The 25544-nt window shown below is 40.5% G+C and overlaps 1 protein-coding gene across 3 annotated transcripts in view; it reads left to right on the top strand.

The window, feature by feature from the left end:
* The window catches only part of SIK2 (salt inducible kinase 2), a 137322-nt gene that overhangs the window by 105740 nt on the left and 6038 nt on the right, over positions 1–25544 (top strand). For all 3 annotated transcript variants that reach the window (XM_049889314.1, XM_049889315.1, XM_049889316.1), the window contains 7 exons: positions 7180–7304; positions 7659–7782; positions 9152–9372; positions 10370–10522; positions 17699–17863; positions 24458–24686; positions 25179–25463. In XM_049889314.1, the coding sequence (XP_049745271.1) occupies positions 7180–7304; positions 7659–7782; positions 9152–9372; positions 10370–10522; positions 17699–17863; positions 24458–24686; positions 25179–25463 (1302 nt within the window). The remainder of the gene's footprint in view (positions 1–7179; positions 7305–7658; positions 7783–9151; positions 9373–10369; positions 10523–17698; positions 17864–24457; positions 24687–25178; positions 25464–25544) is intronic.

Here is a 25544-nt window from a genome sequence, read left to right as displayed (position 1 = left end):
AGAGCCGCTTCACCTCTGTATTGTCCTTCCCCAAGAATCATAACCGTAATCTAATCATGAGAAAACACCAAAGAAGCCCAAGCTGAGGGTCAGTCTACAAAATACCTGACCAGTACTCTTCTAGGTCATGAAAGACAAGGAAAGCCTGAGAAACTGTCACCAATTTGAGGGGATTAAGGAGACAGGAGGAGCTCTGGTGGTGCAGTGGTTAAGCGCTTGTCTGCTAATTGAAAAGTTGGCGGTTTGAACCCACCAGCTGCTCAGTGGGAGAAATACGTGGCAGTCTTTTCCATAAAGATTACAGCCTTGGAAACGCCATGGGGCAGTTCTACTCTGCTGTATATAGGGTCGCTTTTATGAGTCAGAATCAAAGGGCAAAGGGTTTGGTTTTTAAAGAGACATGGCAACTAAATGCAGTGTGGGATCCTGAACTAAAAAAGGACATTAGTGAGAAATCTTAATGTTAAATATATGGCTTAGCTAATAGTATTGAATCAGTGTTACTTTCTCAGTTTTGATAATTGTACTATAGTTATACAAAATGTAAATATTAGAGAAAACTGGGTGAAAGGTATAGGCAATTCTTTATTATAGCAATTCTATTAGTCTAAAATTATTTCAGAATTTTAAAAAATTTCCAAATGTCAGAGGGGATTCAACCTTGCATAAGTTTTATGAAAGAGAAACAGCAAGCAAAAAGTTTGACGGGCAGAGCAGCCATAATTTTAGGTGTTAACTTGCAGATCAGAGAAGACCTTAATCCGCCAGCCTGGATTGGATCTGGGTGACATAGAGAGAAGGCCCACGTAATTATTTTCATAATGCTTTCCAAACGTCAGGTGATAATGTGGTGTCTTTTTATTATTCTCTGGTGCTGGTAGGGCTCTTTTGTGTTTACACAATGGTTGACCCACATATGGCACTCAAATGTTTTGTGAAGGAATGAATGAATTTGTTTGGCATAATGAAACATTGATATAGTCCATCCCACGTGAGTAAGTGGTGATAAGAAACAAATCCTGCAAAGCTATGCCACTTTCATATTTCATCCCTCTTGCTCATTCCTCATTTCACTGCGTGCTTTTAGGCAGAAAACTGCAGGCTGTGAATGAAGCAAATTATCCAATTTCCTCTGAAGAAATAAAAAGGCTTTTATTTTTAAGTGCCTCTCCATTGCCACTTCTTAAAGCTGACAATTATTAAATTGCTCAAAAATAGCTACATATCTGTGTGTCAGGGAAGGACAGTGAAAGTGTTTAACAGTGAGGGCTCTGTAGTCAGACCTGGTTTCAGTTTTGCAACCTAGTAGCTAATATATAACCTCTGACAAGGTACTTTACTTGCTGCTCCTCACTTTCTCCTAAAATAAGGATACCTCAGAAGGTTATTAAAAAACCCATTGCCCTCAAGTCAATTCCGACTCATAGCGACCCTATAGGACAGAGTAAAACTGCCCTGTAGAGTTTCCAAGGAGCACCTGGTGAATTCAAACTGCTGACCTTTTGGTTAGCAGCCGTAGCACTTAACCACTATGCCACAGAGAGTTATTGAGAAAACTAAATGAAATCATCTTCAGAGAACTTAGATCAAGCTCTTGGTGCATTGTAAGCACTTTTGTTGGTGGTGGTGGATTCGAACCCCTGACCTTTTGGTTAGCAGCCAAACTCTTAACCACTGTGCCACCAGGGTTTCCATTGTTGAGGATATACACACGCAAAACATACACCAGTTCAACAGTTTCTAGATGTACAATTTAGTGACACTGATTACATTCTTTGAGTTGTGCAACCGTTCTTACCCTCATTTTCTGAGTTGTTCCTCCCCTATTAACATAAACTCACTGCCCCTTAAGGCTCCTATCTAATCTTTTGAGTTGCTGTTGTCGATTTGATCACATATAGATAGTTCTTAAAAGAGTAATATGGACCTTTTTTACTAGTAAGCTAAACTATTGTTTGGTTTTAAGAACTTTTGGTTTAAGGTTTAGAGATGATCTCAGGGCAGGAATTTCTGGGGTTCATCCACCCTCCATGGTTCCGGGAAGTCTAGGGTCCATGAGAATTTGAAACTGTTCTGCATTTTCTCCTTTTTGATCAGGATTCTTCTACAGAAACTTTGATCAAAATGTTCAGTAATGGTATCCAGGTACCATCCAGTTCTTCTGGTCTCATGGCAGAGGAGGCGGTTGTTCATGAAGGCAGTTAGCCGCACATTCCATATCTTCCTCCTGTTCCTGACTCTCCTTCTTCTGTTGCTCCAGGTGAATAGAAACCAACTGCTGTGCCTTAGATGGCCGTTTGTCAGCTTTTAAGGCCCCAGCACTATGTGGTGAACTAGGTGGTAGAACAAAGCACTAAACATGTTATTAGGCCAGTTAACTGGGATGTCCCATGAAACTATGACCCTAAACTTCTAAACCAAGGAACTACAGCAGCCTCAGCAGCTATTCGTTTTTTTTTTTTTTTTTTTTGGTTGTTGTAAGTGTATCTATCGTACAGCTTATTGACAGCAATTGGAATAATCGGCTGGGTAACCCTACCCTTACTCAGTGCAGTTTTTCCATCACCATTAACCCCCGCCTCCCCCACCCCCTTCTGCCGCTGGTAAGCACTAATAAACTTTGGTCTCCAAAGTTTTCTTGTCTTTTTATATAAGTGAGGCCATACAACATTTGTCATTTTGTGATTGGCTTCTTTCGCTCAGCATAAGGTCTTCAGCTCCATCCCTACTGCAGCGTGCATCGAGACTTCTTTTCTCCTACGGGCTGAGTAGTAGTCCATTGTATTTATGTCCCACATTTGGTTTATCCACTCACCTGCTGATGAGCATTTATGTTATTTCCCCTTTTTGGCTATTTTTAATAGTGCTGCAGTGAACATTACTGTACAAGTCTCTCAGTCTCTGCTTTTAAGTCTTTGGGGTATATACCTAGGAGTGGAGTTACTGAGTAATATGATAGTTCTATCTGTAGTTTTTCGAGGAACCCTCACACTGTTTTCCACAACGGCTGTACCATTTTGCATTCCCACCAGCAATGGATAAGGGTTCCAGTTTCCCCACATCCTTGCCAACATTTGTTATTTTCTGTTTTTCTTTCAATCTTAGCCATCGTAGTGGGAGTGAAATGGTATCTCATGGTGGTTTTAATTTGCATCTCTCTGATGGCTCATGATGCTGAGCATCTTTTCTTGTGTTTGGTGGCTATTTGAATGTCTTCTTTGGTGAAATATGTATTCAAGTCCTTTGCACATTTTATGATTGGATTATTTGTCTTTTCGTTGTTAGGTTGTCGAAGTTTTATATGTAATTTGGTTATTAGATTCTTGTCAGGCATTGTAAGCACTTTTGAAAGAGATGATAATGACAACATTCATTCAGCAGACATTGAACAGCTATTATCTACAGATACGGTGCTAAGTTCTTGGAGTGTAAACATTCTCTCCTTTCAAGGAATTTAAGTCTGATGGGGGATGCATATAAGTAAAATAATAAGAACAATAATAAGAGCAATAATAGCTGTCATTTATTGTGTGCCTACTATGTTTCATTACCGTGCCTAAAGCATTGTATGTATTATCTCTTTACATCAGTACTCACAACTATCTTATGAAGTGTAGGTATTGTCCCCATTTTGCAAAAGAGGAAACCAAGGCTCAGAAAAGTTAAGTAATTTGTCCAAGATCATACAGTTAATTAACAGAAGACCCAGGACTGTTTCTTCCTGATAATAAACACCAATTATTAATACCGTCATTCTAATTAAGTTATGTAAATTATCAGGGCCCAAACATCATTAGCAAAGGGCCGCATCTGCCTGAATCCGAAGACTTCCTTAGCCAGTGAAAAGTACATCAGATAATTACAAATACAATGTTTTAAGTGCTTTGAGAAGATTATAGAAGTATTCTGCATATGTGGTATTGTAATAGCTTTCCAAAACCAAAACCAAACCCATGGCCATGAGTCGATTCCTACGCATAGCGACCCTGTAGCTTTAGTGGGCCTGATTTTCTTCAGTGTTTTGAAAAGAGTGTTACTACAGACCCAAGTCTTCCTGTTTTCCTCACTTACCTAAGGAAAATAGAAATAAACAGCAGCTTAGTACCACTCTTCTTGTAAGTTAATGGGGAAACTTTCTTCATCCTAGACATGAAAAGCAAGGGTTGAAACTAGTCTACCAAAGGCAACTGTGATACGTTACTAGCTGTTTACTCTCTTCGCCTATGAAGCGTACCAGTGAGAGAGCCTAAGGCAATGAAGGGGACTGGTAGCCTTCCAGATAGGCCTCTGTCTAAGTCACTCCTTTGGGTTCATTTTCACCAGATATGGGGGAGTTCAGAATGAAGTAGCTCTCTAATGGCTCTTTGAGACACTAATACTTTACCATGCTATTTGAAGAGTGTCCTCAACTTACATGTGTTAAAACTAATCCTGTGATATTTTTTAAAGTGCAGCATATATTGTACCTGTTTCAGGATCTCCAAACACATATCCCAGAACATCTTCATGCTTTACTAACATTTTCCTCTTTAAACCTTATCTGAACATCTAGTCCTTAAGTAATTGCAAGTATAGTTTTTCTGAAAAAATTCTAAACCTACTGGTATGTACACAGGAGTTATAATGTGGTTAGTCATAGAGGTAGAATTTAGAAGATAAGGCCTCTCTGGTAGTCATTTTGGAAAACTAGTACAGGACCAAACTCAGGCCACATTGTGAAGGGAGCAGAAGTCCTTATTGGCATCCCCTTGGCTTGGCTGCTAACCGATAAAGCCGTTTGAATCCACCAGTTTCCCGTTGGAAACTCTACAGGGCATTTCTACTCAGTCCTATAGGGTCGTTACGAGTCAAAATCGACTCAACTGCAACAGGTTTAGTTTTTTGGTTTTGCCTCACACTCCTGGCTGTCAAGGACCTACCACAGTGGTGTTCTACTGAGATGTACCCTGTTTTCTCTTCTTAGCCCTCAAGCTCCCTCTACACTTCTTCTACCCTCTCCTGTATATATTCTCAAGGCCTTTTTCCCTGAAAGGCAATAATAGTGGTTTCACAGGAAGAGAAAGGACTGAGCAATGCACATTTACTATGTTCCAGGTATTTTATGTTCTTAATCTCATTTAATCCCCACGACATCCTTTCTAGGTAGGTGGTATTACCTACTCTCATGTTTGTAGATAAGGAAAATAAGGTTCAGAGCAGTTAAATAACTTACCTAGGGGACTTGAAGCCAGAAAGTGTCAAAACTGGAAATGAGCTGTGGTTCTGCCTAACTTCCCAGGCTGTATTCTTCCATGAAACCATGGCGGGAGGGACCCTTAGTTACTGCTGTTGTTACTGCTTGCACCAATGTCTGTGGAAACATCCTAATCGAGTGCTTCACCTGAGGTACAGGTGTATGCACAGTCTCGAGGTATATAGTGTTTGTGAGTTTACTTAAGTCATTTGATGCTCACAACCAGCTGCCGATTAGGTATATTTATTATTTCAGCTTTGCAGTTGGGAAAACTAAGACTCTCAGATACTGATCCGAGGTCACACAGCCGGTCAGTCTGGCACTGTACTCAGTTGATCCAGTCCCCCTGGGGCATCACTTAAAGCTTACCATCCATGCACCAGTTGAGGGTAGAGCCAGTTCATTGAGGCAGTGTTCTTCAGTCAGGAGTGTATGGTGACTTAAGGAAACATGGGTGTCTTAGTTTCCTTCCGACCAACTGCTGTCAAGTTGATTCTGACTCATAGTGACCCTGTAGGACAGAGTAGAACTGCCCAATCGGGTTTCCAAGGAGCAACTGGTAGATTTGAACTGCTGACCTTTTGATTAGCAGCCAAGCTGTTAACTACTGTGCCACCAGGGCTCCCTTCATTTCCTAGTGCTGCCATAACAGAAATAACCACAAGTGGGTGGCTTTAAAAAGCAGAAATTTATTTTTTCACAGTTCAGAAGGCCAGAAGTTCAAATTCTGGGCATTGGAAGGCTCTGCTCTCTGTCAGCTCTGGGGGAAGACCCTTGTCTGTTTCAGCTTCTGTAGCCCCAGCGCTCCTTAGCTATCTTCGTATGCCTAACGGCTGTCTTCCCCCATTTTTGTTCTCCTTATCTCTCTCTGTCTGCTGCTCCTCTGACTTAGAAGTGACTAGGCTTAGGACACACCCTACACTGATGTGGCCTCATTAACATAGCAAAGAAAACACTATTTTTGAACGTGATTATATCCACGGGTGTAGGGATTAAGACTACAGTATATATTTTGGGCCGACACAATTCAATCCATAACGATGGCTATAAGTATGAGGAATTTGTTTCTTCAGTTAAGAAGAACATGAGGTTATGAGAAGACATACCAGAAGCGTGAGAGCTTACATTTATGCCATAGCTAACTGAATTTGTCTTCTCTCTTTAATTTCCATGTGCAATAAATAGTACACTGTCTCCAGAGTACATTTTGTGTATCAGTGCCACAAATTCAGTAAGACTAATATTATAAGGGAAAGGCCATGAACTGTTCTCAAATATAATGGCACTGCATTCCCTAAATGAATAAATAACTGGTAATAGGTGACCTGTGGCCGTGCTAGGCCAGCAATCACAACGAGCTGTTCAGATGGGTATCTGCCTAATCAAGTATAATGACCAGTACTTTCAGAGTTAGGAAGCACTCTGCGCAGTTGCCTTAAAAGTTATATCTTGCTACTCGTGGTGTAATGGCAGTGAGAGCAGCCAGCCACTACACTGTGTTTAAGTAAATATCTTTGAGTTTTACTCATTTGTTTCATTCCTTATAGACCATATAAGATAAAGAGCTATTGATCAATTGTTGGGTAATTGAAATTCTAAGATTATCAAATTCAAGTTGATTATTCACACCAATGGATTTTCTTTCTACCTTAAAAATATATTAAGGTTTTTTTCTCTTTTTCTCACTCTCTTTGAGAAGAAAACTTGGTTCACTTATGCAGTCATGCAACAAGTATTTATTGAGTGCTTACTATTTGCTGGTCATTGTGCTAAGTGATACGAAAACATCACAAGATATAGGTCATCCCAGTCTTCACAAAACAAACAGTAGTGATATTAATGTAGCATACGGCACTGGGTTTTTTCTTATTGTAACATTTATTACAGAGAAATTCAGTATAGTTTGAGAGCGTAGATGAAAGTAACATTTATTTCCATCCCAATAGATTTCGGTTTTGGAAATTTCTTTAAAAGTGGTGAACTGCTGGCAACATGGTGTGGGAGCCCCCCTTATGCAGCCCCAGAAGTCTTTGAAGGGCAGCAGTATGAAGGACCACAGCTGGATATTTGGGTATTTCTTCGCTTTGCTGTGTTAAATACATCCATAATGATAATACTGAGTACTTGGGCCCAATTTAGAAGCTCTTGGTACCTAATACTTGGGTGATGTTTCATTATTTTCCCCATCCATTGGACTGTAATCTGTTAAAGCATCTTGAATTATATCTCAAGGAAAGAATTTCGAGGGACAAATGTTATCATCCTAATATCAGTAATAATGTAAAATTAAAAGTAATCAAAATGATTAAATTCCAATCTTTTCATATTTATTATAGGACAATTTATTGCAATAACTAGGGTTTCATATTTTTTCAGATTCTGAGAAAATATTAATTTCAGACAGGAATTCTCTTTTCTTCCCCAGAGCATGGGAGTTGTTCTTTATGTCCTTGTCTGTGGAGCTCTGCCTTTTGATGGACCGACTCTTCCAGTTTTGAGGCAGAGGGTTCTGGAAGGAAGATTTCGGATTCCGTATTTCATGTCAGAAGGTAACAACCTATTTACCTTGCTAATGGTGCTTTTCAGAACCCGAGCTCTGGATGAGATGCCTAGGCGAAAGCCTCCCTTTTTCTAAGAATTTGAGTGTCAAATGAGTGACTTTAAAAGCCTTAGAATGAATAGTCCCCTCCACTAGGTGAGACAATTTCCAGCCTTCTTATTTGTAACTGAAAACAGAATAATCTCTCAGACTGAGAACAATAAGCCTTCCCAACCCCTCTGGGTCTGTAAATGTCCCCGGTTTATTTTAGACTTAGAGAAGCACATCATAGATACAGATTCACAACTATTTTACTCTAAGTATGAAATGTATTTTCCTACTTCCTTTAGCAGAAAGCTGCAAACATAAATGTTTTTTAAATTAGATAAAAAACCAAGTGGCAATACTCTGTTGAATTAAGATGACATACCGTAATCCTTGCCAGGCTTGTACTGGGTTCTTAACATGGAGGCAGTTTACTCCTTAGTTTAATTTTTTGGTTATCATCCTTAATTCTTTTGTTCCTATTAACAGCAGAAATAATGCTCTTAGTAATTAAGAACATGGACTCTGGAGCCAGGCTGCCCGATTTGAATCCTGAGTCCACCACTTAAGGCTGTGTGACCTTGCTAAGTTATGTATCTCCTCTTTGTGCTTCAGTTTATTCATCTGTGCAGTGGAAATAACAATAGTTCCTACCCTAGGGGTTTGTGAGGATTAACTAAGTTTATCTATATATAGCATCATAGCACAGTGCCAGACACGTAGTGAGTGACTTATGTGGGGTTTGCTTATACAGGGATGGTGAGGAACGAGATGTGAGCTCAGAAAATCATCTAGTGCCCACAGTTGCGGCGGTGCTGTTTTCTTGGTGTCATCAGAAGACAGCAATGCTTCACACACATTCTTCTCGGCTGTACTGATGTAGAGAAAAGCAACAGTCCATCAGAGAGCTGTTTGCCTCACCTCCATAGCCTTAGTGTATCGCCTTTGAAGTGACTGTGGATCAGTTTATTGTTTGCTTGTTCTAGGAATGAGGCCCTTTTTTTTTAGCGGAAATATAAGTTGGTCTCTCGATATTGAGTTAACATTAATTAGTAATTCTACTAATTCAGTTGAGAAACTCAATAGGAAGACTCATTTAGCATGAATTGGATAGGTCCGCACCGTCCTGCTTTCCTTTCGTATCCATTCATCATGTGAACCTGGCAAATAGAAGTAGCCTTCATGTATCTATTTATTCATTTGCGTCCCGCTCTGCAGTGAGTGCTGTGGAGGATACAAAGATTAAAGCCGTTGTACAAAGTCACATGAGTCAAGCAAATATACTGATGTACAAGGTGATTTATGTGACATTCGAAACATTGTGTTTTCTCTAGATTGTGAGCACCTCATTCGCAGGATGTTGGTCCTAGACCCATCCAAGCGGCTAACCATAGCTCAAATCAAGGAGCACAAATGGATGCTGGTAGAAGTTCCGGTACAGAGACCTGTTCTCTACCCACAAGGGCAAGAAAATGAGCCATCCATTGGGGACTTTAATGAGCAGGTTCTGCGACTGATGCACAGCCTCGGAATAGATCAACAGAAAACCATTGAGGTAAAGTGATCAGAGATTATTTTAGAATCCTGTTACACTCCGTAACTTGAGATTTCATGCTCACACCCGTTATCCTAGTCTCTCACCAGATCCATCCCAGGCACCTAGGCTTACTGTTCAGTTTGCCCCGAAGACTACATCAGACTCTATTTATGTTTGCTTTTATTCAATGTATAAATTTCTTTCCTTGGCCCCTTCTGCCAAAATAGTTAAGGTCAAGGGATTATAGACACTCAGAAAAATTAAAGATGGAAGCATAACAAATACAAAGTAGAAGATGTCTTCCAAGGTGAAGCCTGGAGTTCTGTGGTATTAGACTAGTTTGTATGAACAGTAAATGTGCAGATACAGAGCTTGGCTGAGGGCTGAGCAGGAAGCCAGGAGGCCGGTAGGCCTCAGGTTTAAGAAAGGCAATGGAATTTAGATTGTGAAGTGGGGAAAATGAGAAGGAAAAGCAGGTGGGCTCCTGATTTAGAAGTATTAGGGGTCATAGAACTGAGAGGGCCACGAACCTGCAAAATTCCTCTTGGCTCTTATTCCTGTCCTCTAATAGTTAGCATATTCATAGGATATACATAATTTTTTAGACCTCCACAACAGTAAACAAACAAAAACAGTGCTTCTGAGGAGAAAGTATAACAAGCAAGAATACAAAATGCCTCCTTGGTTGCTGTGGAAAAACAAGGCTCCAGAGTGTACTGCCTTTGCCTCCGTTGTAGGCATCAGTGAAACCAAACTGGCTTTCTTGCTTTGCTCATTATACACTCACTGATGTTTTTCTCCACGTGCCCATAAAGTGAATCCAGAGTAGCAGCTGTGAGCACAGGCTCTGCTGGCCCGCTGGCGTTGCTGAGAGTGCCTTGCATCTGCGGTGTGCTGTACGGCATTCATGCAGCCTGGTGGGTGGACCCTTAAGCCAAAGGAGCTGTGTTTCTCTGTGTTTCTCTGTTCCTTTAGTATCCTGGGAAGGCCTTCAGCACTTGTTTTCTCCTTTCAGTCTTTACAGAACAAGAGCTATAACCACTTTGCTGCCATTTATTACCTGTTGGTGGAGCGCCTGAAGTCACATAGGAGCAGTTTTCCTGTGGAGCAGAGACTTGACGCCCGCCAGCGTCGGCCCAGCACCATTGCTGAACAAACAGTTGCCAAGGTAACGCATAGTCTTATCTGTACCTGTGCCTATTCACATTTGACACATTTTTCATCTTGTAGTACAAAGGGTTAGGATTTCATCCTGTATGCTCCGTTATTCTCTAAAGTTTCTGCCTCCATTTTTCACTGGATTCTCAAATTTTTTTTGTACTTTCTTATTTTTAAGGATTAATTTTATCTGAAACATTTATTTTCTTTAAGAGATTTTTCATTTTTTACCATTCACTTACGCAAAGAATGTAACTAGTCTATACATTCATTTTCAATTTTTTTTTAATTTAACAAATGTTTGTTACAGATTTACCATGTGCAAGCTTCTGTTAGTAGGCACTAGAACAAGCTTCTATTGCTAGGGGATGGGATGTATAAAACACAGTCACTGCCCTCAGAGGCACTACCGGATAGGAGATAAGACAAGATCATAACTAACCTGAGGCACAACAAGAAAGGCAGGTGCTACAGGAGAACTAAGGGCAAGGGAGAGAGAGATGCATCTGAGTGGGGAGGGCTTCATGGGAGAGACGCCATTTAAGACAGACCTTCACAGAGGGGTAGGAATTTGTCAGGAAGAGGCAATAGTTGAATCACTGTAGATAGGCAGAGGATGTGGCATAAGCAGAAATACTCAAGTGGGCAAGTATAAGATTTGTTCAAATTAGTCCACTTGAATCGAAATATGGGAAAGTGAAAATATTGGCGTGGTAAGTTGAAACCATATTGTAGAGGGCTTTGAATGCCTTGGTAAAGAGTTCAGTTATATTTTTGGAAGCAGTGGAGACCTACTGTAGGCTGTTAAGCAGAAAAGTGAGGAAATTGTACCCATGCTAATTAATCTGGTGATTTAGGAAGGATGAATTGAATTGGGAAGGGAGGAAATTCGCAAAGAGCAGTTAAGAGATTATTATGGTCACTTAAATGAGAAATACTGGAGGCATAAGTTAATATGGAGCTGGTGGAAGTAGAAAGGAAGTGATAGATGTAAGGACCATCTCAGAGGTAGACTCTATGACCTTAGCAGGCGTTTAGGGAGGCAGCTCAGCGTGGTAGTTAAAGCAGAGACTCCAGCAAAGCCCAGATTGGCCATTTACTGCTACGTGGCCTTAAAAAAAAGTTACTTAAGGTCTTTCTGTACCTCATGTTCCCAACCTATAAAATGGGGATAATAATAGGGTGTTACGGGATTTACTTAATATTTGTGAAGCACTTTGAACAATGCCTGACACATAGTACGATGTATTTGTTGTATAAATTAACAAGTAAGTGTTAAGGGAAGAAGGGACAGCAGGAGTTAGAGATGACGCCAGTCTTGAGCCCCGGGCTGAGAGAATAACGAAGGCGCTGACTCAGTTGCTCAGGAGGAAAATGTGGGTCTGGACCCCCGGAGAGAGGCAGGAACTAAAGAAATTTGAGGGATCATCTACATAGAAACTGAGAAGAGGAGTGGTATGTATTAGGATTTCCATCCACTTAATGTAATTTATTCAAAGTGGAAGTAAGAGCAGAGGAGTTTTGACTTTGTATATTTTGTTATACATACTTTTGTATATAAAATAATGTATTGATACTAATGTGAGTAAAATAACGTCAGTGTTGATACTAATACATGGATACAACTTTATCTTTCTATTAGAGAATCTGTGAGCACTTGGGAACCTTCAAAGTTAAATGACAATGCTTTCAAGACATAGAGATGAGAGGATCACGTGAGAATTCTTAAGTTGGGGTAGTAACAGTGAGATGTAATGGCACCCTTACCCTCTTAAAAATGCCAGACAAAAGGGCAGGAAGGAGGAAAGGCCCAGTGCTGCAGCAAGCTTTCCCTCCCAAGTCTCTTTATTCTTCTGATACATTACACACGTGAGGGAATGGAGAAAACCCAATGCCCTCGAGTCAAAAGGGGTTACTTAAACAGTTGTTCCTGCATGTGCATATGTTATTGTAAATGATAGCCTTTCATATCTAAACTTGAAGCTAACTCCTTGGGATATCTCAGATTATATTTTCTTTTGCCCTGGGGTTCAGATGTTTAACATAGCTTATGTCTGAGAATTTTCTTTAATTACCAAACACCCCATGAGTTCTTTTCACTTTACGCGTTGACCCAAGTTGTCATAGAAGCCTAACCTGCTTACTATAATTTAAAATGTCTTAATTCAAGTAAAATTTTTAATGCTCATTCACAAACTTGTCTTGAGCGCCTTCTAGATGCTAAGCAATAGCCATTGTGACAAATTTTACATTCTAATATTTAGTGTTGAACTTGTTAAAAAATAGATTTTTTGTTTTTATAGATATAAATGTGCCTAAAGATTTAATAGAGCCTTTTCATTTTAATTCTTTGATATTCCAAATTTTTTTTTTTTCAAGTGGCAAATCACTTGCTACCTGACGTAGCAGTAAGAAATTGGGGAAGCAACATGATCCCATTCAAAGATCACATGAGCTTTGGAGTTAGGCAGGCCTTGAGTTCCAAGCTGAGCTGAGTAACTTGGGGCAAGTCAGCATCTCTCAGCCCCAGTGTCCTGAAACATAAAATAGAAACAGCAATGCCTACTTCATAAGATTGCTCTAAAGATAGTTAACCTATACCAGCAGCTCAGTTCAACAAATAGAGTGCTTAGTATGTGCCAGCCACAGTCCCAAGTACCTGCTGTTACTATTTAGAAAAAAGTGAGATCCCCATCTTAGATTTAGAAGGCTTATTTGCTGTATAACATGTAGGAAATATTGCATCTAATTTACTTCAGACAACTATGTATGTCATGGCTTTTTCTTATGAATTCTAAACACTAGTTTTTAATAGTCCTTCTACTTCAAGTTTCCATCAGCTGTAAGCAGACAAGAATTGGACACTCATCCCAGTTTTCCTTTAATTACTAATTAGAAGTTGGCCTCTGCAACTGTAGGAAAAATCACATTCCTGTAGGAACAGTAAAGATTTTCCCATAGGAGAGAACATTTTTTTCGTCACATTGATTCTGGAAATTACAGTCAGAAGAAGAGATTCAAGACAAAACATATGGCCTAAAAAGTTAATCACAATTAGTTGGACATAATCATTGTTTATTATCACTCTTAAGGAAGCTAGTAACACGTGTAGAAATTGTTGAGCTGGTGTATGTTCTGCTGTGTATATTCTCAAAAGCAACAACAAAAAATAAAATAAAATATTTAAAAAACTCTTATACAGATGCACCAAGTAAAAATTAAAGAAATCAACGACAAAATAATAATCCTAAGAAGTGAGGCAAGTTAGACTACAAGAAAACAGGAGCAACTAAATTCTAATAATTAACTTTATTTTCTTGATATAATGAAAGGTTTAAAAATTATCATTTTTTGAAATCCTGAACCCATAATTTACATAAATTCTTCTACCCACAGAAAAGGAAGGTAACATGGAACTGTGGGACCCAGTAGGTGTTGGACGGTCTCACTGGGACTCAGTTTCTCGCACTGTAAAATGAAGGGTGGGCTAGATAAGTGGAATATACCTATCACTGGAGAGCTTAACTACATTCCTGAGTATCACTACCAAAAAGTCCCTTTCCATGTATGAGAAGGGGAAACAAATGATCATCAATTTTAGGAAAAACTGATCGACTGATAAAGCTTTCCTACCCATATACCACTGGCAAAGTCTTTGTATACCTCAGATACATATATGTCATTTTGAAGACCACTGTTTTAGGTAATATAATAAAATAGGAAAGTCAGATATAAATATATAAATATTGGTAGATTGGCCATAGATATGGCTGTGTAGTTAGAAAGTCTAGGATGCTCAACCTAAAGAATTTTAGAATTGACGCAACAAACTTTCCCCATAAAGGAAAGCTAATTTACTAGCTTTCCTTTATGGGAATAATAATGAGTTAGAAATAGAAGTGTAAATATGTATGTGTGTTGTTGTTGTTGTTAGGTGTCATTGAGTCAGCTGCGACTCATGGCACCCTATGTAAAGCAGAACAAATATTGCCTAGTTCTGCACCATCCTCACAAGTGTTGCTTTGTTTGAGCTGTCGTAGCCACTGTGTTAGTCCATATGTATGTGTCTTTGTGTACCTGTGTTAAATAGATCAAAAACATAAGTATTAAATGAGAAGTAACTATGAAACTATAATAATAATAAAGAATATAAAGATGAGCTCTATAAATAGAAAGTTCTTCCAGAGATGGGAGATTTAGTATTATGAAATATATAACCTCTGTGTAAGAAATATATAACCTCTGTGTAAGAAATATATAACCTCTGTGTGAGAATTTTTGCTGCAATTCTAATGAAAAACCCTTTGATTAAAAAAAAGAGAGAGAAGCCGGTAGCATCTGCTTCCTTGGGACACCTGTTTATTACGATAACATGTTCTCTAGTCAGCTCTGCGTGCTGCGTATGCGGTCTGTATGTTTATACCTACTTTGTGCCAGAAAGACTTCTTTCGTGCATGCTATTACTATGCTGTAGGATTGCTATGAGTCGAAATTGACTCAACAGCAATGGGTTTGGTTTGGGCTATTCCTATGCTAATAAAAAAATACTACTCTTAAAAAGCAAACTCCTCACACTTACCCGGTGAAGTGACTGTCACAGTGAAATGTGTTATTCCTCTGTCCTCATCACAGTCATGGTAAGTTATATAGTACAGGTTGGAGGTGAAAGTTGTCAAGGAAAATGTGCTGTGCTTGGACTGGCGCAGCACCATCTGCCAATTAAAAACTCCCAGCTGAGAGGAGACAAGGACTGAGCAGGAGCGGTACGTCATAGTTATCATGTTGAAATCATATTCCCAGTATGGTATCTTCAGGTAATGCTCTGCCCTAAGAGTTGACTGCTTTAATGTAGAAGGAGCAGCCTAATAAAGTTGGGGAGACAAAAATCAAACTTTAGTTTTACCCTGCAATTGAAAACCCGATGATGGGTATAAAGAATGTACCAGATATACTTTTTTAGGAAGTTTAACTTGTGACAGTGGTGGAAAAATTAATTTAAACGACTAATGCTTGAACGGGGAAAAAGAAGTTGTTTAACCTCAAAAATGGCCCAGGACTTAAGCTTGAGGAATGATGATATAAAAAAAGTTGTTTCTTTATCATGCTCAGAATGGTATGCAGTATTTTCTGTTTTACTGTCCAAATCCATTGCCGTCAAGTCATTTCCGACCCATAACGACTGCACAGGGGACAGAGTAGAACTGCCCGTAGGGTTTCCGGGGAGCTGCTGGTGGATGCAGACTGCCGACCTTTTGGTTAGCAGCCAGCCCCACCACTACGCTACCAAGGCTGTAGCCACATAATACTTAACAGTTTTCTATTGCTATTTTATTCCTTTATCTCATGCAGTAGATCAAATGATACCAATACTGAAATAACACCAAATATAAAGTCACCTTTTCTAACATATCACCACATCCTTGAAAAACATCAACCTGAAATTTTAACTGGCATCTATTGGATAGTCAATGAGAACGAGGACTATATATTCATTTTGTAGCCTAATTCTTATCTATATATATTTTTAATTCTTATATTAAATTCTTCTGATCATTTTAAGACTTCAGAAAGAAGAGGAAGGGAGGAATTGCATTTCCTGAGTTAAGAACTTCACATACTACCTTTTACTATCCTAACTTCACTGTGAAGTAGATCTGCCCTTTTTTTTCACAGATAAAGAAAATAAGATTCAGAGAGTTAAGTATCCTGATTAAGATCACACAATTAGTGGTGGAGTCCAGGTTTTGGAAGAGAAGAAGCTAGAATCTCAGACCATTTTGTTCCTTTTATTTATTTCGATTCAGAACTCACCGTCCTGTATCCCTTCCTGTGAGTGTCGTGGGAGGAACACAGGCTAGTCCTCTGCAGTTCAGAGTCCAGCGCGGCCATGACTCTTTGCCTGGACGTTTTGCTGCAGTGGTCTGTTACGTTCAGAGCACATCTAGGACGCTGTTCTCCTAGTGTAGAAGGGGCGGGGGAGAAAGAGCCCTCTCAACAGTTTCATCTTTTAAATCAGTCCTTGTCAATTGTTGTAAGAGAAGTTTTTTTTTTTTTTTTAAGAGTTTGTGGTGCATGTTTACTTAGAATGCTTAAAAAGGAGACATGAAAAATGGACTTAACAAAACCTTCAGGAGCTCTCTGTAGTAGGTTGAGTTCAGGATCATAACTTGCTGAGCGATAAGTGTCTTCCCTCCAGCTGGGCCCACAGGCTGTGTTCAGGCTGTGCATCTCCTTGGAGGAAGGAGGCCACTCCTGTCACCATCAGGAACTGTGCTGCTTTTCTTCCTCTTTGCACACACCCTTTGTTTTTGTGTCATGCCCAGATGAGGCCAAGAAGTGTAGACCATCTCACCCCTCCAAAAAATAAGGACAGATGTAGAACACTTATTTCAGTGTGCCTTGTGTTGTAGTTAACTGTGAGTGTGTATTCAAATCTGTATACACAAATCTCTCTTGGAAGAAGTACAACCAGAAGGCTCCTTAGAAGCAAGGATGGCAAGACTTTGTCTTACATACTTTGGATTTTATCAGGAGGGATCAGTCCCTGGAGAAGGACATCATGCTTGGTAAAGTAGAGGGTAATTGAAAAACAGGAAGACCCTCAATGAGATGGATTGACACAGTGGCTGCAACAATGGGCTCAAGCATAGCGACAATTGTGAGGATGGCGCAGGACCGGGCAGTGTTTCGTTCTGTTGTGCATGGGGTCACCATGAGTCAGAATCGACTCGACGGCACCTGACAACAACAACAACAACAACATACCTAGCTCTGGGTTCAGTTTTGAGCTCCTAGAGTCAGGGACTTTTCAATGCATCTTTGTATCTTTGTAGGATAATGTATTTAAGGAAGCAGACAATATATGTTTGATGAGTTTAAAAAAAAAGCATTCTTAGATTCCTTACAAAGACTGGCCTTCTTGGCATCTACATCAAAGTGACATACCTCCCCTTGGGACAGGAGTGAAATTCTGTGCAGCGTATTTCAGAATGTTTGACCTCTGATACTGTTTCAAATCAATATCTGTACCAACTTTTCCAGAATATCCAAACTTTTCTGGAATTTTTGTCAAATAGCTGTTTATCGTTAAGTTGCAGTAGCAAGAATTATTTTATTCTAAGAGCCTGGTGTATTCATATGGAAAGTATTAATGTTCCTGAACTGTCTGTTCTTGCCACGTTTACAGGCACAAACTGTGGGACTCCCAGTGACCATACATTCACCGAACATGAGACTGATGCGGTCTACCCTCCTCTCACAGGCATCCAATGTAGAGGCCTTTTCATTTCCAGCCTCTGGCTGTCAGGCAGAGGCAGCGTTTATGGAAGAAGAGTGTGTTGATACTCCAAAGGTACGGATGTGTTTGAGAGACTCAGAGCTCGCAGCTTAGATGGAGATTTAAATTTGGTCCACAAGTGTTAAAGTTTTTTGTTTCCTCAAGTCACTCACGAATGTTGTATGTCGGCGGGGAGAAGACCCTAAGAAAAGTGTCCAGGGCTAAGCCTCAGCTCTTGTCACTATCTGTTACATAACTTGTCAGACTTCATAATTACTTTTCCAGAGCCCTCTTATTTTACCTTTCTTAGCCATTCCTTCTCTCTTTAAGTTTTTAGGTCCCTCACAAGTTTGTTTTGTTTTCAAACAAATTGTAATTCTGGAAACAAAACAAAAAAACAATTATTGTACCAAATAGAGCTCTACCTCTCTTCTGCTAGGTATGCTACAGCTACAAAGTGGTAGGCCATCATCTTTTCTGTCTGTGTTTAAAGGAGAGACGTTTACCCTAGTATACTGGAGAAAGTCAGCTTTTAAGATACGGAAGATGACAGCTTCTCTCATTCAATGGATATTTATTTAACTTCTGTGTGGTATAATACTTAGCATAGAGCAACGTAGAAACGATCACAGTAGCATCAGAAGAGAACAGAGGACTTGGAGTGTGTTTAAAGTAGACTGTGCTCTTTACTAGCTGTGTGAACTTGGACAAAGTGATTGACCACTTTGAACCTCAGTTTTGTCTTGTGTAAAATGAGAACAATGCTAACTCGATGAAACTGTTGTAAGAATTAATTGAGGTACTCATGTGTGAGATTCTGGGCAGATTGTAGATACTCAATAAATATTAGTTTCCTTTCTTTTTAGCCTCTCTAGGTAATAAAAGGATGAGGCAGGTGTGAATTCTGCTTCAAAGTTTGTAGTCTAGCAGAAGAGACGTACACATAACTACAGGCAGTGTGCCAGGTGCTGAAAAAATTGCTAAAAGATAAAATACAATTGGTCCATTAAAAACATATAAATCAAAGTGCTGTGAGACTGGAAGGAGGCAAGGGGAGTTTCTTTTAGCTCATTTAATCAGGAAAGTCTTTGGGGAAACTGTCAGAGCTGAGACTTGAGAAGCGAATAGAAACGGGATGAGTGGACGTTAGGATGTGATATCCTCGGTGGAGGGAAAAGCCTGAGCAAAAGCAAAGCATTAGGAAAGCCGAGGTCCATCTAAGGATAACAGTAGTTCTGTCTGTCTGAGGAAAAGTATATATGAAGGGGACCTGTATAAAGTTGTACAGGTAGGTTGGCTCTGAATGGCAAGCCAAGGAATTCAGACTTTTTCTCTAGGCTAGTGTTCTCATTGTATTTTAATATCATAGGAGAGTTCATTCAAATGAACTTCCCCAAAGTAGTAGGGAAGTTAAATATTTTTTAGCAACAAAGCACTATGATCCATATTATGCTTCAGAAGGCTTTATCCTGGAAGGGTACGTAGTGTGGATCAGATAGAGGAGAGACCGGTGACAAGGCAAATACAGTGTTCGTCCTATGTCTCAGAGATGATGACCGTCTGAACTAGGATAGTGGTCACGAAAGGGGGAGGAGGGGGGAATGACATAGAGAGATCGTGCAGGTAAAATTGGTAGAATATTAGAGTCCAGAGAAAAGACTCCAAACTGATAAGAAGGTTTTGGAGCCTAGATGATCTAGAAGGTGAGTGCCATGTTCAGAAATAGGGAACACCGGAGGCAGAGCTGCTTCAGAAGTTAAATAATGAGCTTAGTTAGATCTGGAGTGGGCTGCTTGATGCTCAGCTGCCACAAGCAGGTGTTAAGCCAAGTAGTTAGTGTCTGTGCCTCTGAGGCTGACCCACTGAGTCCACTTCCTGTGGACATTCTTTCTCTGCCTGTGGTTGCCTAGCACGTTCACTAACCTGGTAAACTTCTGTTGCATTCCCACCCACAAACGGAGGCATGTATCGGGACAACATAATTCATTTATTTTGAAGATCTAATAATTCCCTTGATAAAATTAAAATGCTGTCTGCAAAGGGCTTGTCTGTGAGGGCATCAGGCATGAACATAGATTGGACTCTGTCTGCCAGATTATATAGGGCAAGCTCTTTTTAAAGCTTGTGATTGTTACTGTAACTAGGAAACAGACGGGAAGTGAATGATTTTGTGAAAGATGTAGACAGTAGCTAGCTGGTGTATTTGCATTTGTGGACAGAGCAGTGCCATGCTGGAACTGGCCACCACACTGGCAGTGCCACCCTGGCACTGAGCCAGGCCACAGACATCCGCTGGGCTTATTTGTGGACCATTTTATTTCTGTCAGCAAGAATGCTCATCCCTCTTCCTTCCCTGGTGCCCTTCTTTGTTCACATTGCTTCATATTCATTTAATACGATGCCCTTTCGTTGTTTTCTGCACTCAGATAGTGGCACGTATTATACATCCGAGAGAGATTTCACCTCTCTTTCCCTCCCAGAAGTCTTCAGTGCTTAAAGCTGTCAGTAAAATCCCTCAAACATAGGTTTGGGGTTCCTGCAGAAAAGAGCAGAATAGCTGGATCAGGTACACTGAACGGTATCTGAGACCCACAAATGGAACAGACCATATGGGAGGACAAATGCATAAACCCTATAGAGTAAATCTTTCTCTTTTGAGGGTTTTTTTGGGAATAATAATTTTTTTATACACACACACACACATATTTCAAAGTCACTTTTAGCATTTCATTAGAGGTTATTACAGAGTACGGTAGTAAAAGGATTTTGCAAGTTACCAACTTCATAGCTGGATAGCAGGGGAACTGTGAGGCCAAACCATGAAAATTTAAGCATTGTAGAGGTATTTAATGTCTGCTTACATCTTTTTTTTTTTTTTTTTTTTTTGTGGTCTTAGTGTTATCTTTTTTTTTTTTTTATTCTGCTTTTAAGTGAAAGTTTACAAATCAAGTCAGACTCATACAAAAATTTATATACACCTTGCTATATACTCCTAATTGCTCTTCCTCCAATGAGACAGCACACTCTTTCCATCCTCTATTTCTTTTCGTGTCCCTTCGGCCAGCTTCTGACCCCTTCTACCCTCTCATCTGCCCTTCAGACAGGAGATGCCAACATAGCCTCATGTGTCTACTTGATCCAAGAAGCTCATTCTTCACCAGTATCGTTGTCTATCCCATTGTCCAGTCCAATCCCTGTCTGAAGAGTTAGCTTTAGGAATGGTTTCTGTGTTGGGCTAACAGAAGGTCTGGAGACCATGACCTCTGGGGTCATTCTAGTCTCAGTCAGACCATTAAGTCTGGTCTTTTTACAAGAATTTGGGCTCTGCATCCCACTACTCTCCTGCTCCCTCAGGGCTTCTCTGTTGTGTTCCCGGTCAGAGCAGTCATCGGTTATAGCTGGGCACCATCTAGTTCTTCTGGTCTCAGGCTGATGTAGTCTCTGGTTTATGTAGCCCTTTCTGTCTCCTAGGCTCATAATTACCTTGTGTCTTTGGTGTTCTTCATTCTCCTTTGTCTGCTTACATCTTTAATAACTTTTTTCATTATAAAGGTAGTACACATAGCAGAAGGTCTTAAAGGGGATAAGCATCAAACTTTTACTTCTGAATTTGAATTTTTTCATAACAAATGTATAACTTATAGTAAAAAAAGAAAGTCATTCATGTATTGAAAGTTCAGAGAAGGAATAAAGAAAAAAACTACCCATAATCCCACTACCTGGAAATAAGCGTGTTTTGGTATGTTTCCATAGAGTGAGTTAGAGTTGGATGGATGAGTGGGTGGGTGGGTAGGTTCAGGGTGGCTCAGTAGATAGGTAGACCTTTTTAAAACAAAATTGTATTCTATTATATGTAATTTTGTATCTTGGTTTACATAATATATCGTGAGCATTTTTCCCATGTCATGAAATGTTCTTTGAAGTCTTGAGTTTTAACAACTGCTTAATATTTATTGTACTAGACATAGGTACTTGAATTTTTTGCATACTTACATATGCATCAGGTGAACATCTTTGTGTCTAAATCTTTGACTACATCTCTGACTATGTCCTTAGGATAAATTTCTAAAACTAGAGTTATCCAGTTCTTTATGTCCATACCTGGTTATTTATCTTACCTTGCCTCAAGATGTTAAAAATACCTTAAAAGGAAGTGGCGTAGTTTTTTTCTTACGCTTTTGAAATTTTTATTGTTACAAAGCATTCTCTTTGCTCAAGAAATAATAATAGATAACATGTATTGAGAGCCTAATGTTAAGGTACTGTGCTGAGTGTTTTATGTGTATTATCTTAGTTAATCCTCCCAAACAACTTTACTCTCATTTTATAAATGAAAAAAACTGAGCTTTATAGAGGTTAGACAACTTGCTAATAAGTGATAGAGCTGAGATTTGAGCCTATAGCATCTCAATATGTGCCAACCCTGCTAGGCAATTAGGATACAAATTAAATACGACGTACTCCCAGGCCCCACTCACTGGTCGGGATCGTGCACTGGTTTACCAGTCTCTGTGCTAGAATCTTGTACTGTGGTTGGCTCTGAGATTTTATCAGCTGGTGATGGGGTCTCCCACATGTATGCCACGTATTGTATATGAGGTCTCTAACTAGAAGTTATCCTTTGAGCTTTAAAGAAAGACAAAAACAATTGTATTTTGAAGCCCTGTAATTTATAGTTAACCTGGATTATTTCCTAGAGCAAAAGATCTTATTTCTAGCAGCTTGAGATCACCTAGGTGGATCAGCCGAACATTTCTGCCACAAAATCCTAGAAAGGAATTTAGACTCTTATACCAAGTCCATGGGTAAACTGGCAAGCGAGAGTGACATGATTATCTGCTGTTTCAGGAGACCTGAACTTGTGGCAACTGCACATGGCTACATGTGCTCACACCTGTTAGCTCCAAGCGGCCTCTGGGGAGCTCTCCAGACCCTCATCACACATCATCCAAAAACCAGATCATTGTTTCTGCCTCTCCCAGGGTTAAATCCAGTCAAGCAAACGGTGCTTAATAAAAGACATAATTCCTCTTGCAGTCAGGATGAAAAGATAAATGTCTATGCAGACAGTTTCAGTAAAGATGTAAATTTAGGAGAACTACAAGGTTTTTGGAGTACTCAAAAAAAGGTTGACTTTTGTCTGTTAAGAGGGGAAAAAGCCTGGTTGTAAGGCTTATACTGCCAGGAATATCGGTAACATTTTGGCAGAGCCAGCAAGTGTAAAGATGCTCAGTAGGTAATTACTGAATAACAATCCTTCCTCTGTTGCATTACTTGTTTCTAAATTATCCTTGGTTAGTCTCAGAAAGTTGTATTAGTAGACAGCCAAGGAGCCTAGAAGTATGAATGTAAGTTCTCAAACAGCCGTTCTTAGTCTGAGAACCTTCTCCCTTTTAAATAACCACTGGTCATCTGAAAATCCGGCGAGGCATTAACCGCCTTATCCAAGCAATGGCCACAGCCCCAGAACAGTTTTTATGGAATAACCATCCCCTCCCCCAAGCAAGCAAAGATCTGAGTCACTCAAATCTCCCTCTCCAAATAAAGGGCCTCGAAGAGCCTTCAGATTGGTTGCCAGAAGAGGAAAGTTGTCTTGGATCTGGCACAGGGATGTCCCACGTCACCTCTCACATACATGAGCTTCTGCTTCTCCTGCTTCCAAAGGAAACAGTTGCTGTACCCAGTGTATCCCAGGTGAAGCGCTGCTTAGAACTGTCTTCGGACTGGCAGCTCCTAAGCAGCTATTCATGGGAGAGAATGGATTGATTTCCATGGGGGAATAGTTAAGGTAATTAGGTAAATAATTGTCTCCTCCTTGGGGCTTTTACCTGCCAGAAGAATTTGCAACCACAAGTCCCCTTTGTGTGCTGCTTCTGCCTGCCCTTGGGTGGCTCGCTTGGCCACTGAGCTGGAAGGCAGAGTTCTCACCCAGGAGCTGTGCGGAGCTCACCCCTCGGGGACAGGGACTGTAGATAAAGTGCGGAGCTCACCCCTCGGGGACAGGGACTGTAGATAAAGTGCGTACTGGTGGAGGAGAGAGGATTCAGTGCAGTGATGCTTATTAACCTCTGCTGGAATTTTGGGCTTGTGAGCCATTTGTTGTTCTACAATGCAAGGTTTTGGCTGTTTGCCATTGAAATGTTTCTTTCAGTTCTTTCCGTGGTGTCAGTCTGTCTTAGGGAATTGTCAGGCTCGTACACAAAACCAACTAAAAGCAAAATCCAATGGGCAGGAACTTAAATTCCGAACATAAAAACATGTCTAGAAGCTTCCAGTATGTTTTGTGATGGAAAATTAGAAGAACGTTGATGACTGCTCCTTTTTTTTGGCCATCACCCATGCAATTTGGGGGAAAAAAAAAACTGGTAGGCCTCAAGCTAATATGCCCCTGTGCACCTGAAAACCACTAAAAAACTTTATTGTAATAATGATGACTCAGAGAAACCTGGGAAACCTTGCCAGTTTGGGTCATAATGAGCTTCTGTCTCCTCTGAGCGCTGCAATTGACTTCTGCTCTACACGTTGCCCTTGGTAACAAATATGTACATTTTTAATACTCTATTTAATTTCCAGTTTTCCCCAGGTCTTGACACTTTTTCCCCTGTGGACTTTTCTGGTTCCTCAGCAGAGCAGCAGCTAACCGTTTGCTCTCACCCCCCTGACATGTAGGTAAATGGCTGCTTGCTTGACCCTGTGCCTCCCGTCCTGGTGAGGAAAGGATGCCAGTCGTTGCCCAGCAACATGATGGAGACCTCCATTGATGAAGGGCTGGAGACAGAAGGAGAGGCCGAAGAAGACCCCAGCCACGCCTTCGAAGCCTTTCAGTCCACACGCAGTGGGCAGAGACGGCATACTCTGTCAGAAGTAACCAATCAGCTGGTTGTGATGCCTGGCTCAGGTGAGACCTAAGTGTCAGGTTAAGTCTTCCTAGCATCCTCTCATAGTCCAGTCCCCAAGAAGTATTAATAATACCAGTCAATTCCCAGGTTTTAGTCTCTATCTTATTCCTTTCTGGACCAGGTTCAGCTGCCTATAGGAAAAGGCCTGCTGAGCAGCAAACAGATTAAAACAAAACGTTTGAGTTGGCCGCCCTGACTCCCAGAAGTCAGGTCAGCACCGTGTGATTCATCAAGGACCCTTGCTCTTCTGGAGAAGCAGCGATCTTATGGGCGCAGACTGTGGAGTGTTTTCCAGAAATTCAAAGAGGACTCCATTTCAACTGTTGGCCCTGAAAGTCCTAGTTTAGAAGTTTCTGGGGAAAAAAATGGTTTGGTTGGGTATTAAGGACGTTGTAGCTGTCAGGCCTCAAGCCGTTTATGCTTTGTACCCCACTTGTTCAAAAAACTGCTGCTGCTGCTGTTGGTTATATCAGTTTTGTTTTCTCTTAAAGGGAAAATTTTCTCCATGAGTGACAACCCCTCACTTGACAGTGTGGACTCTGAGTATGATATGGGGTCTGTTCAGAGGGACCTGAACTTTCTGGAGGACAACCCTTCCCTTAAGGACATCATGTTAGCCAATCAGCGCTCACCCCACATGACATCTCCCTTCATAAGCCTGAGACCTGCCAACCCAGCCATGCAGGCACTGAGCTCCCAGAAACGAGAGGCCCACAACAGGTCACCAGTAAGCTTCCGAGAGGGCCGCCGGGCATCAGATACCTCCCTTACCCAAGGTGACCGTGTTCTCTTCTGTCTTTTAACACTTTCATATTGTAAGAGTTCAGGGAGGAGCTGTTGCCATGTTGTTTTCATGA

Source organism: Elephas maximus, chromosome 7 (assembly GCF_024166365.1).
Source record: "Elephas maximus indicus isolate mEleMax1 chromosome 7, mEleMax1 primary haplotype, whole genome shotgun sequence".
Lineage (NCBI taxonomy): Eukaryota > Metazoa > Chordata > Mammalia > Proboscidea > Elephantidae > Elephas > Elephas maximus.
This window is presented reverse-complemented; position numbering and strand designations above follow the sequence as displayed.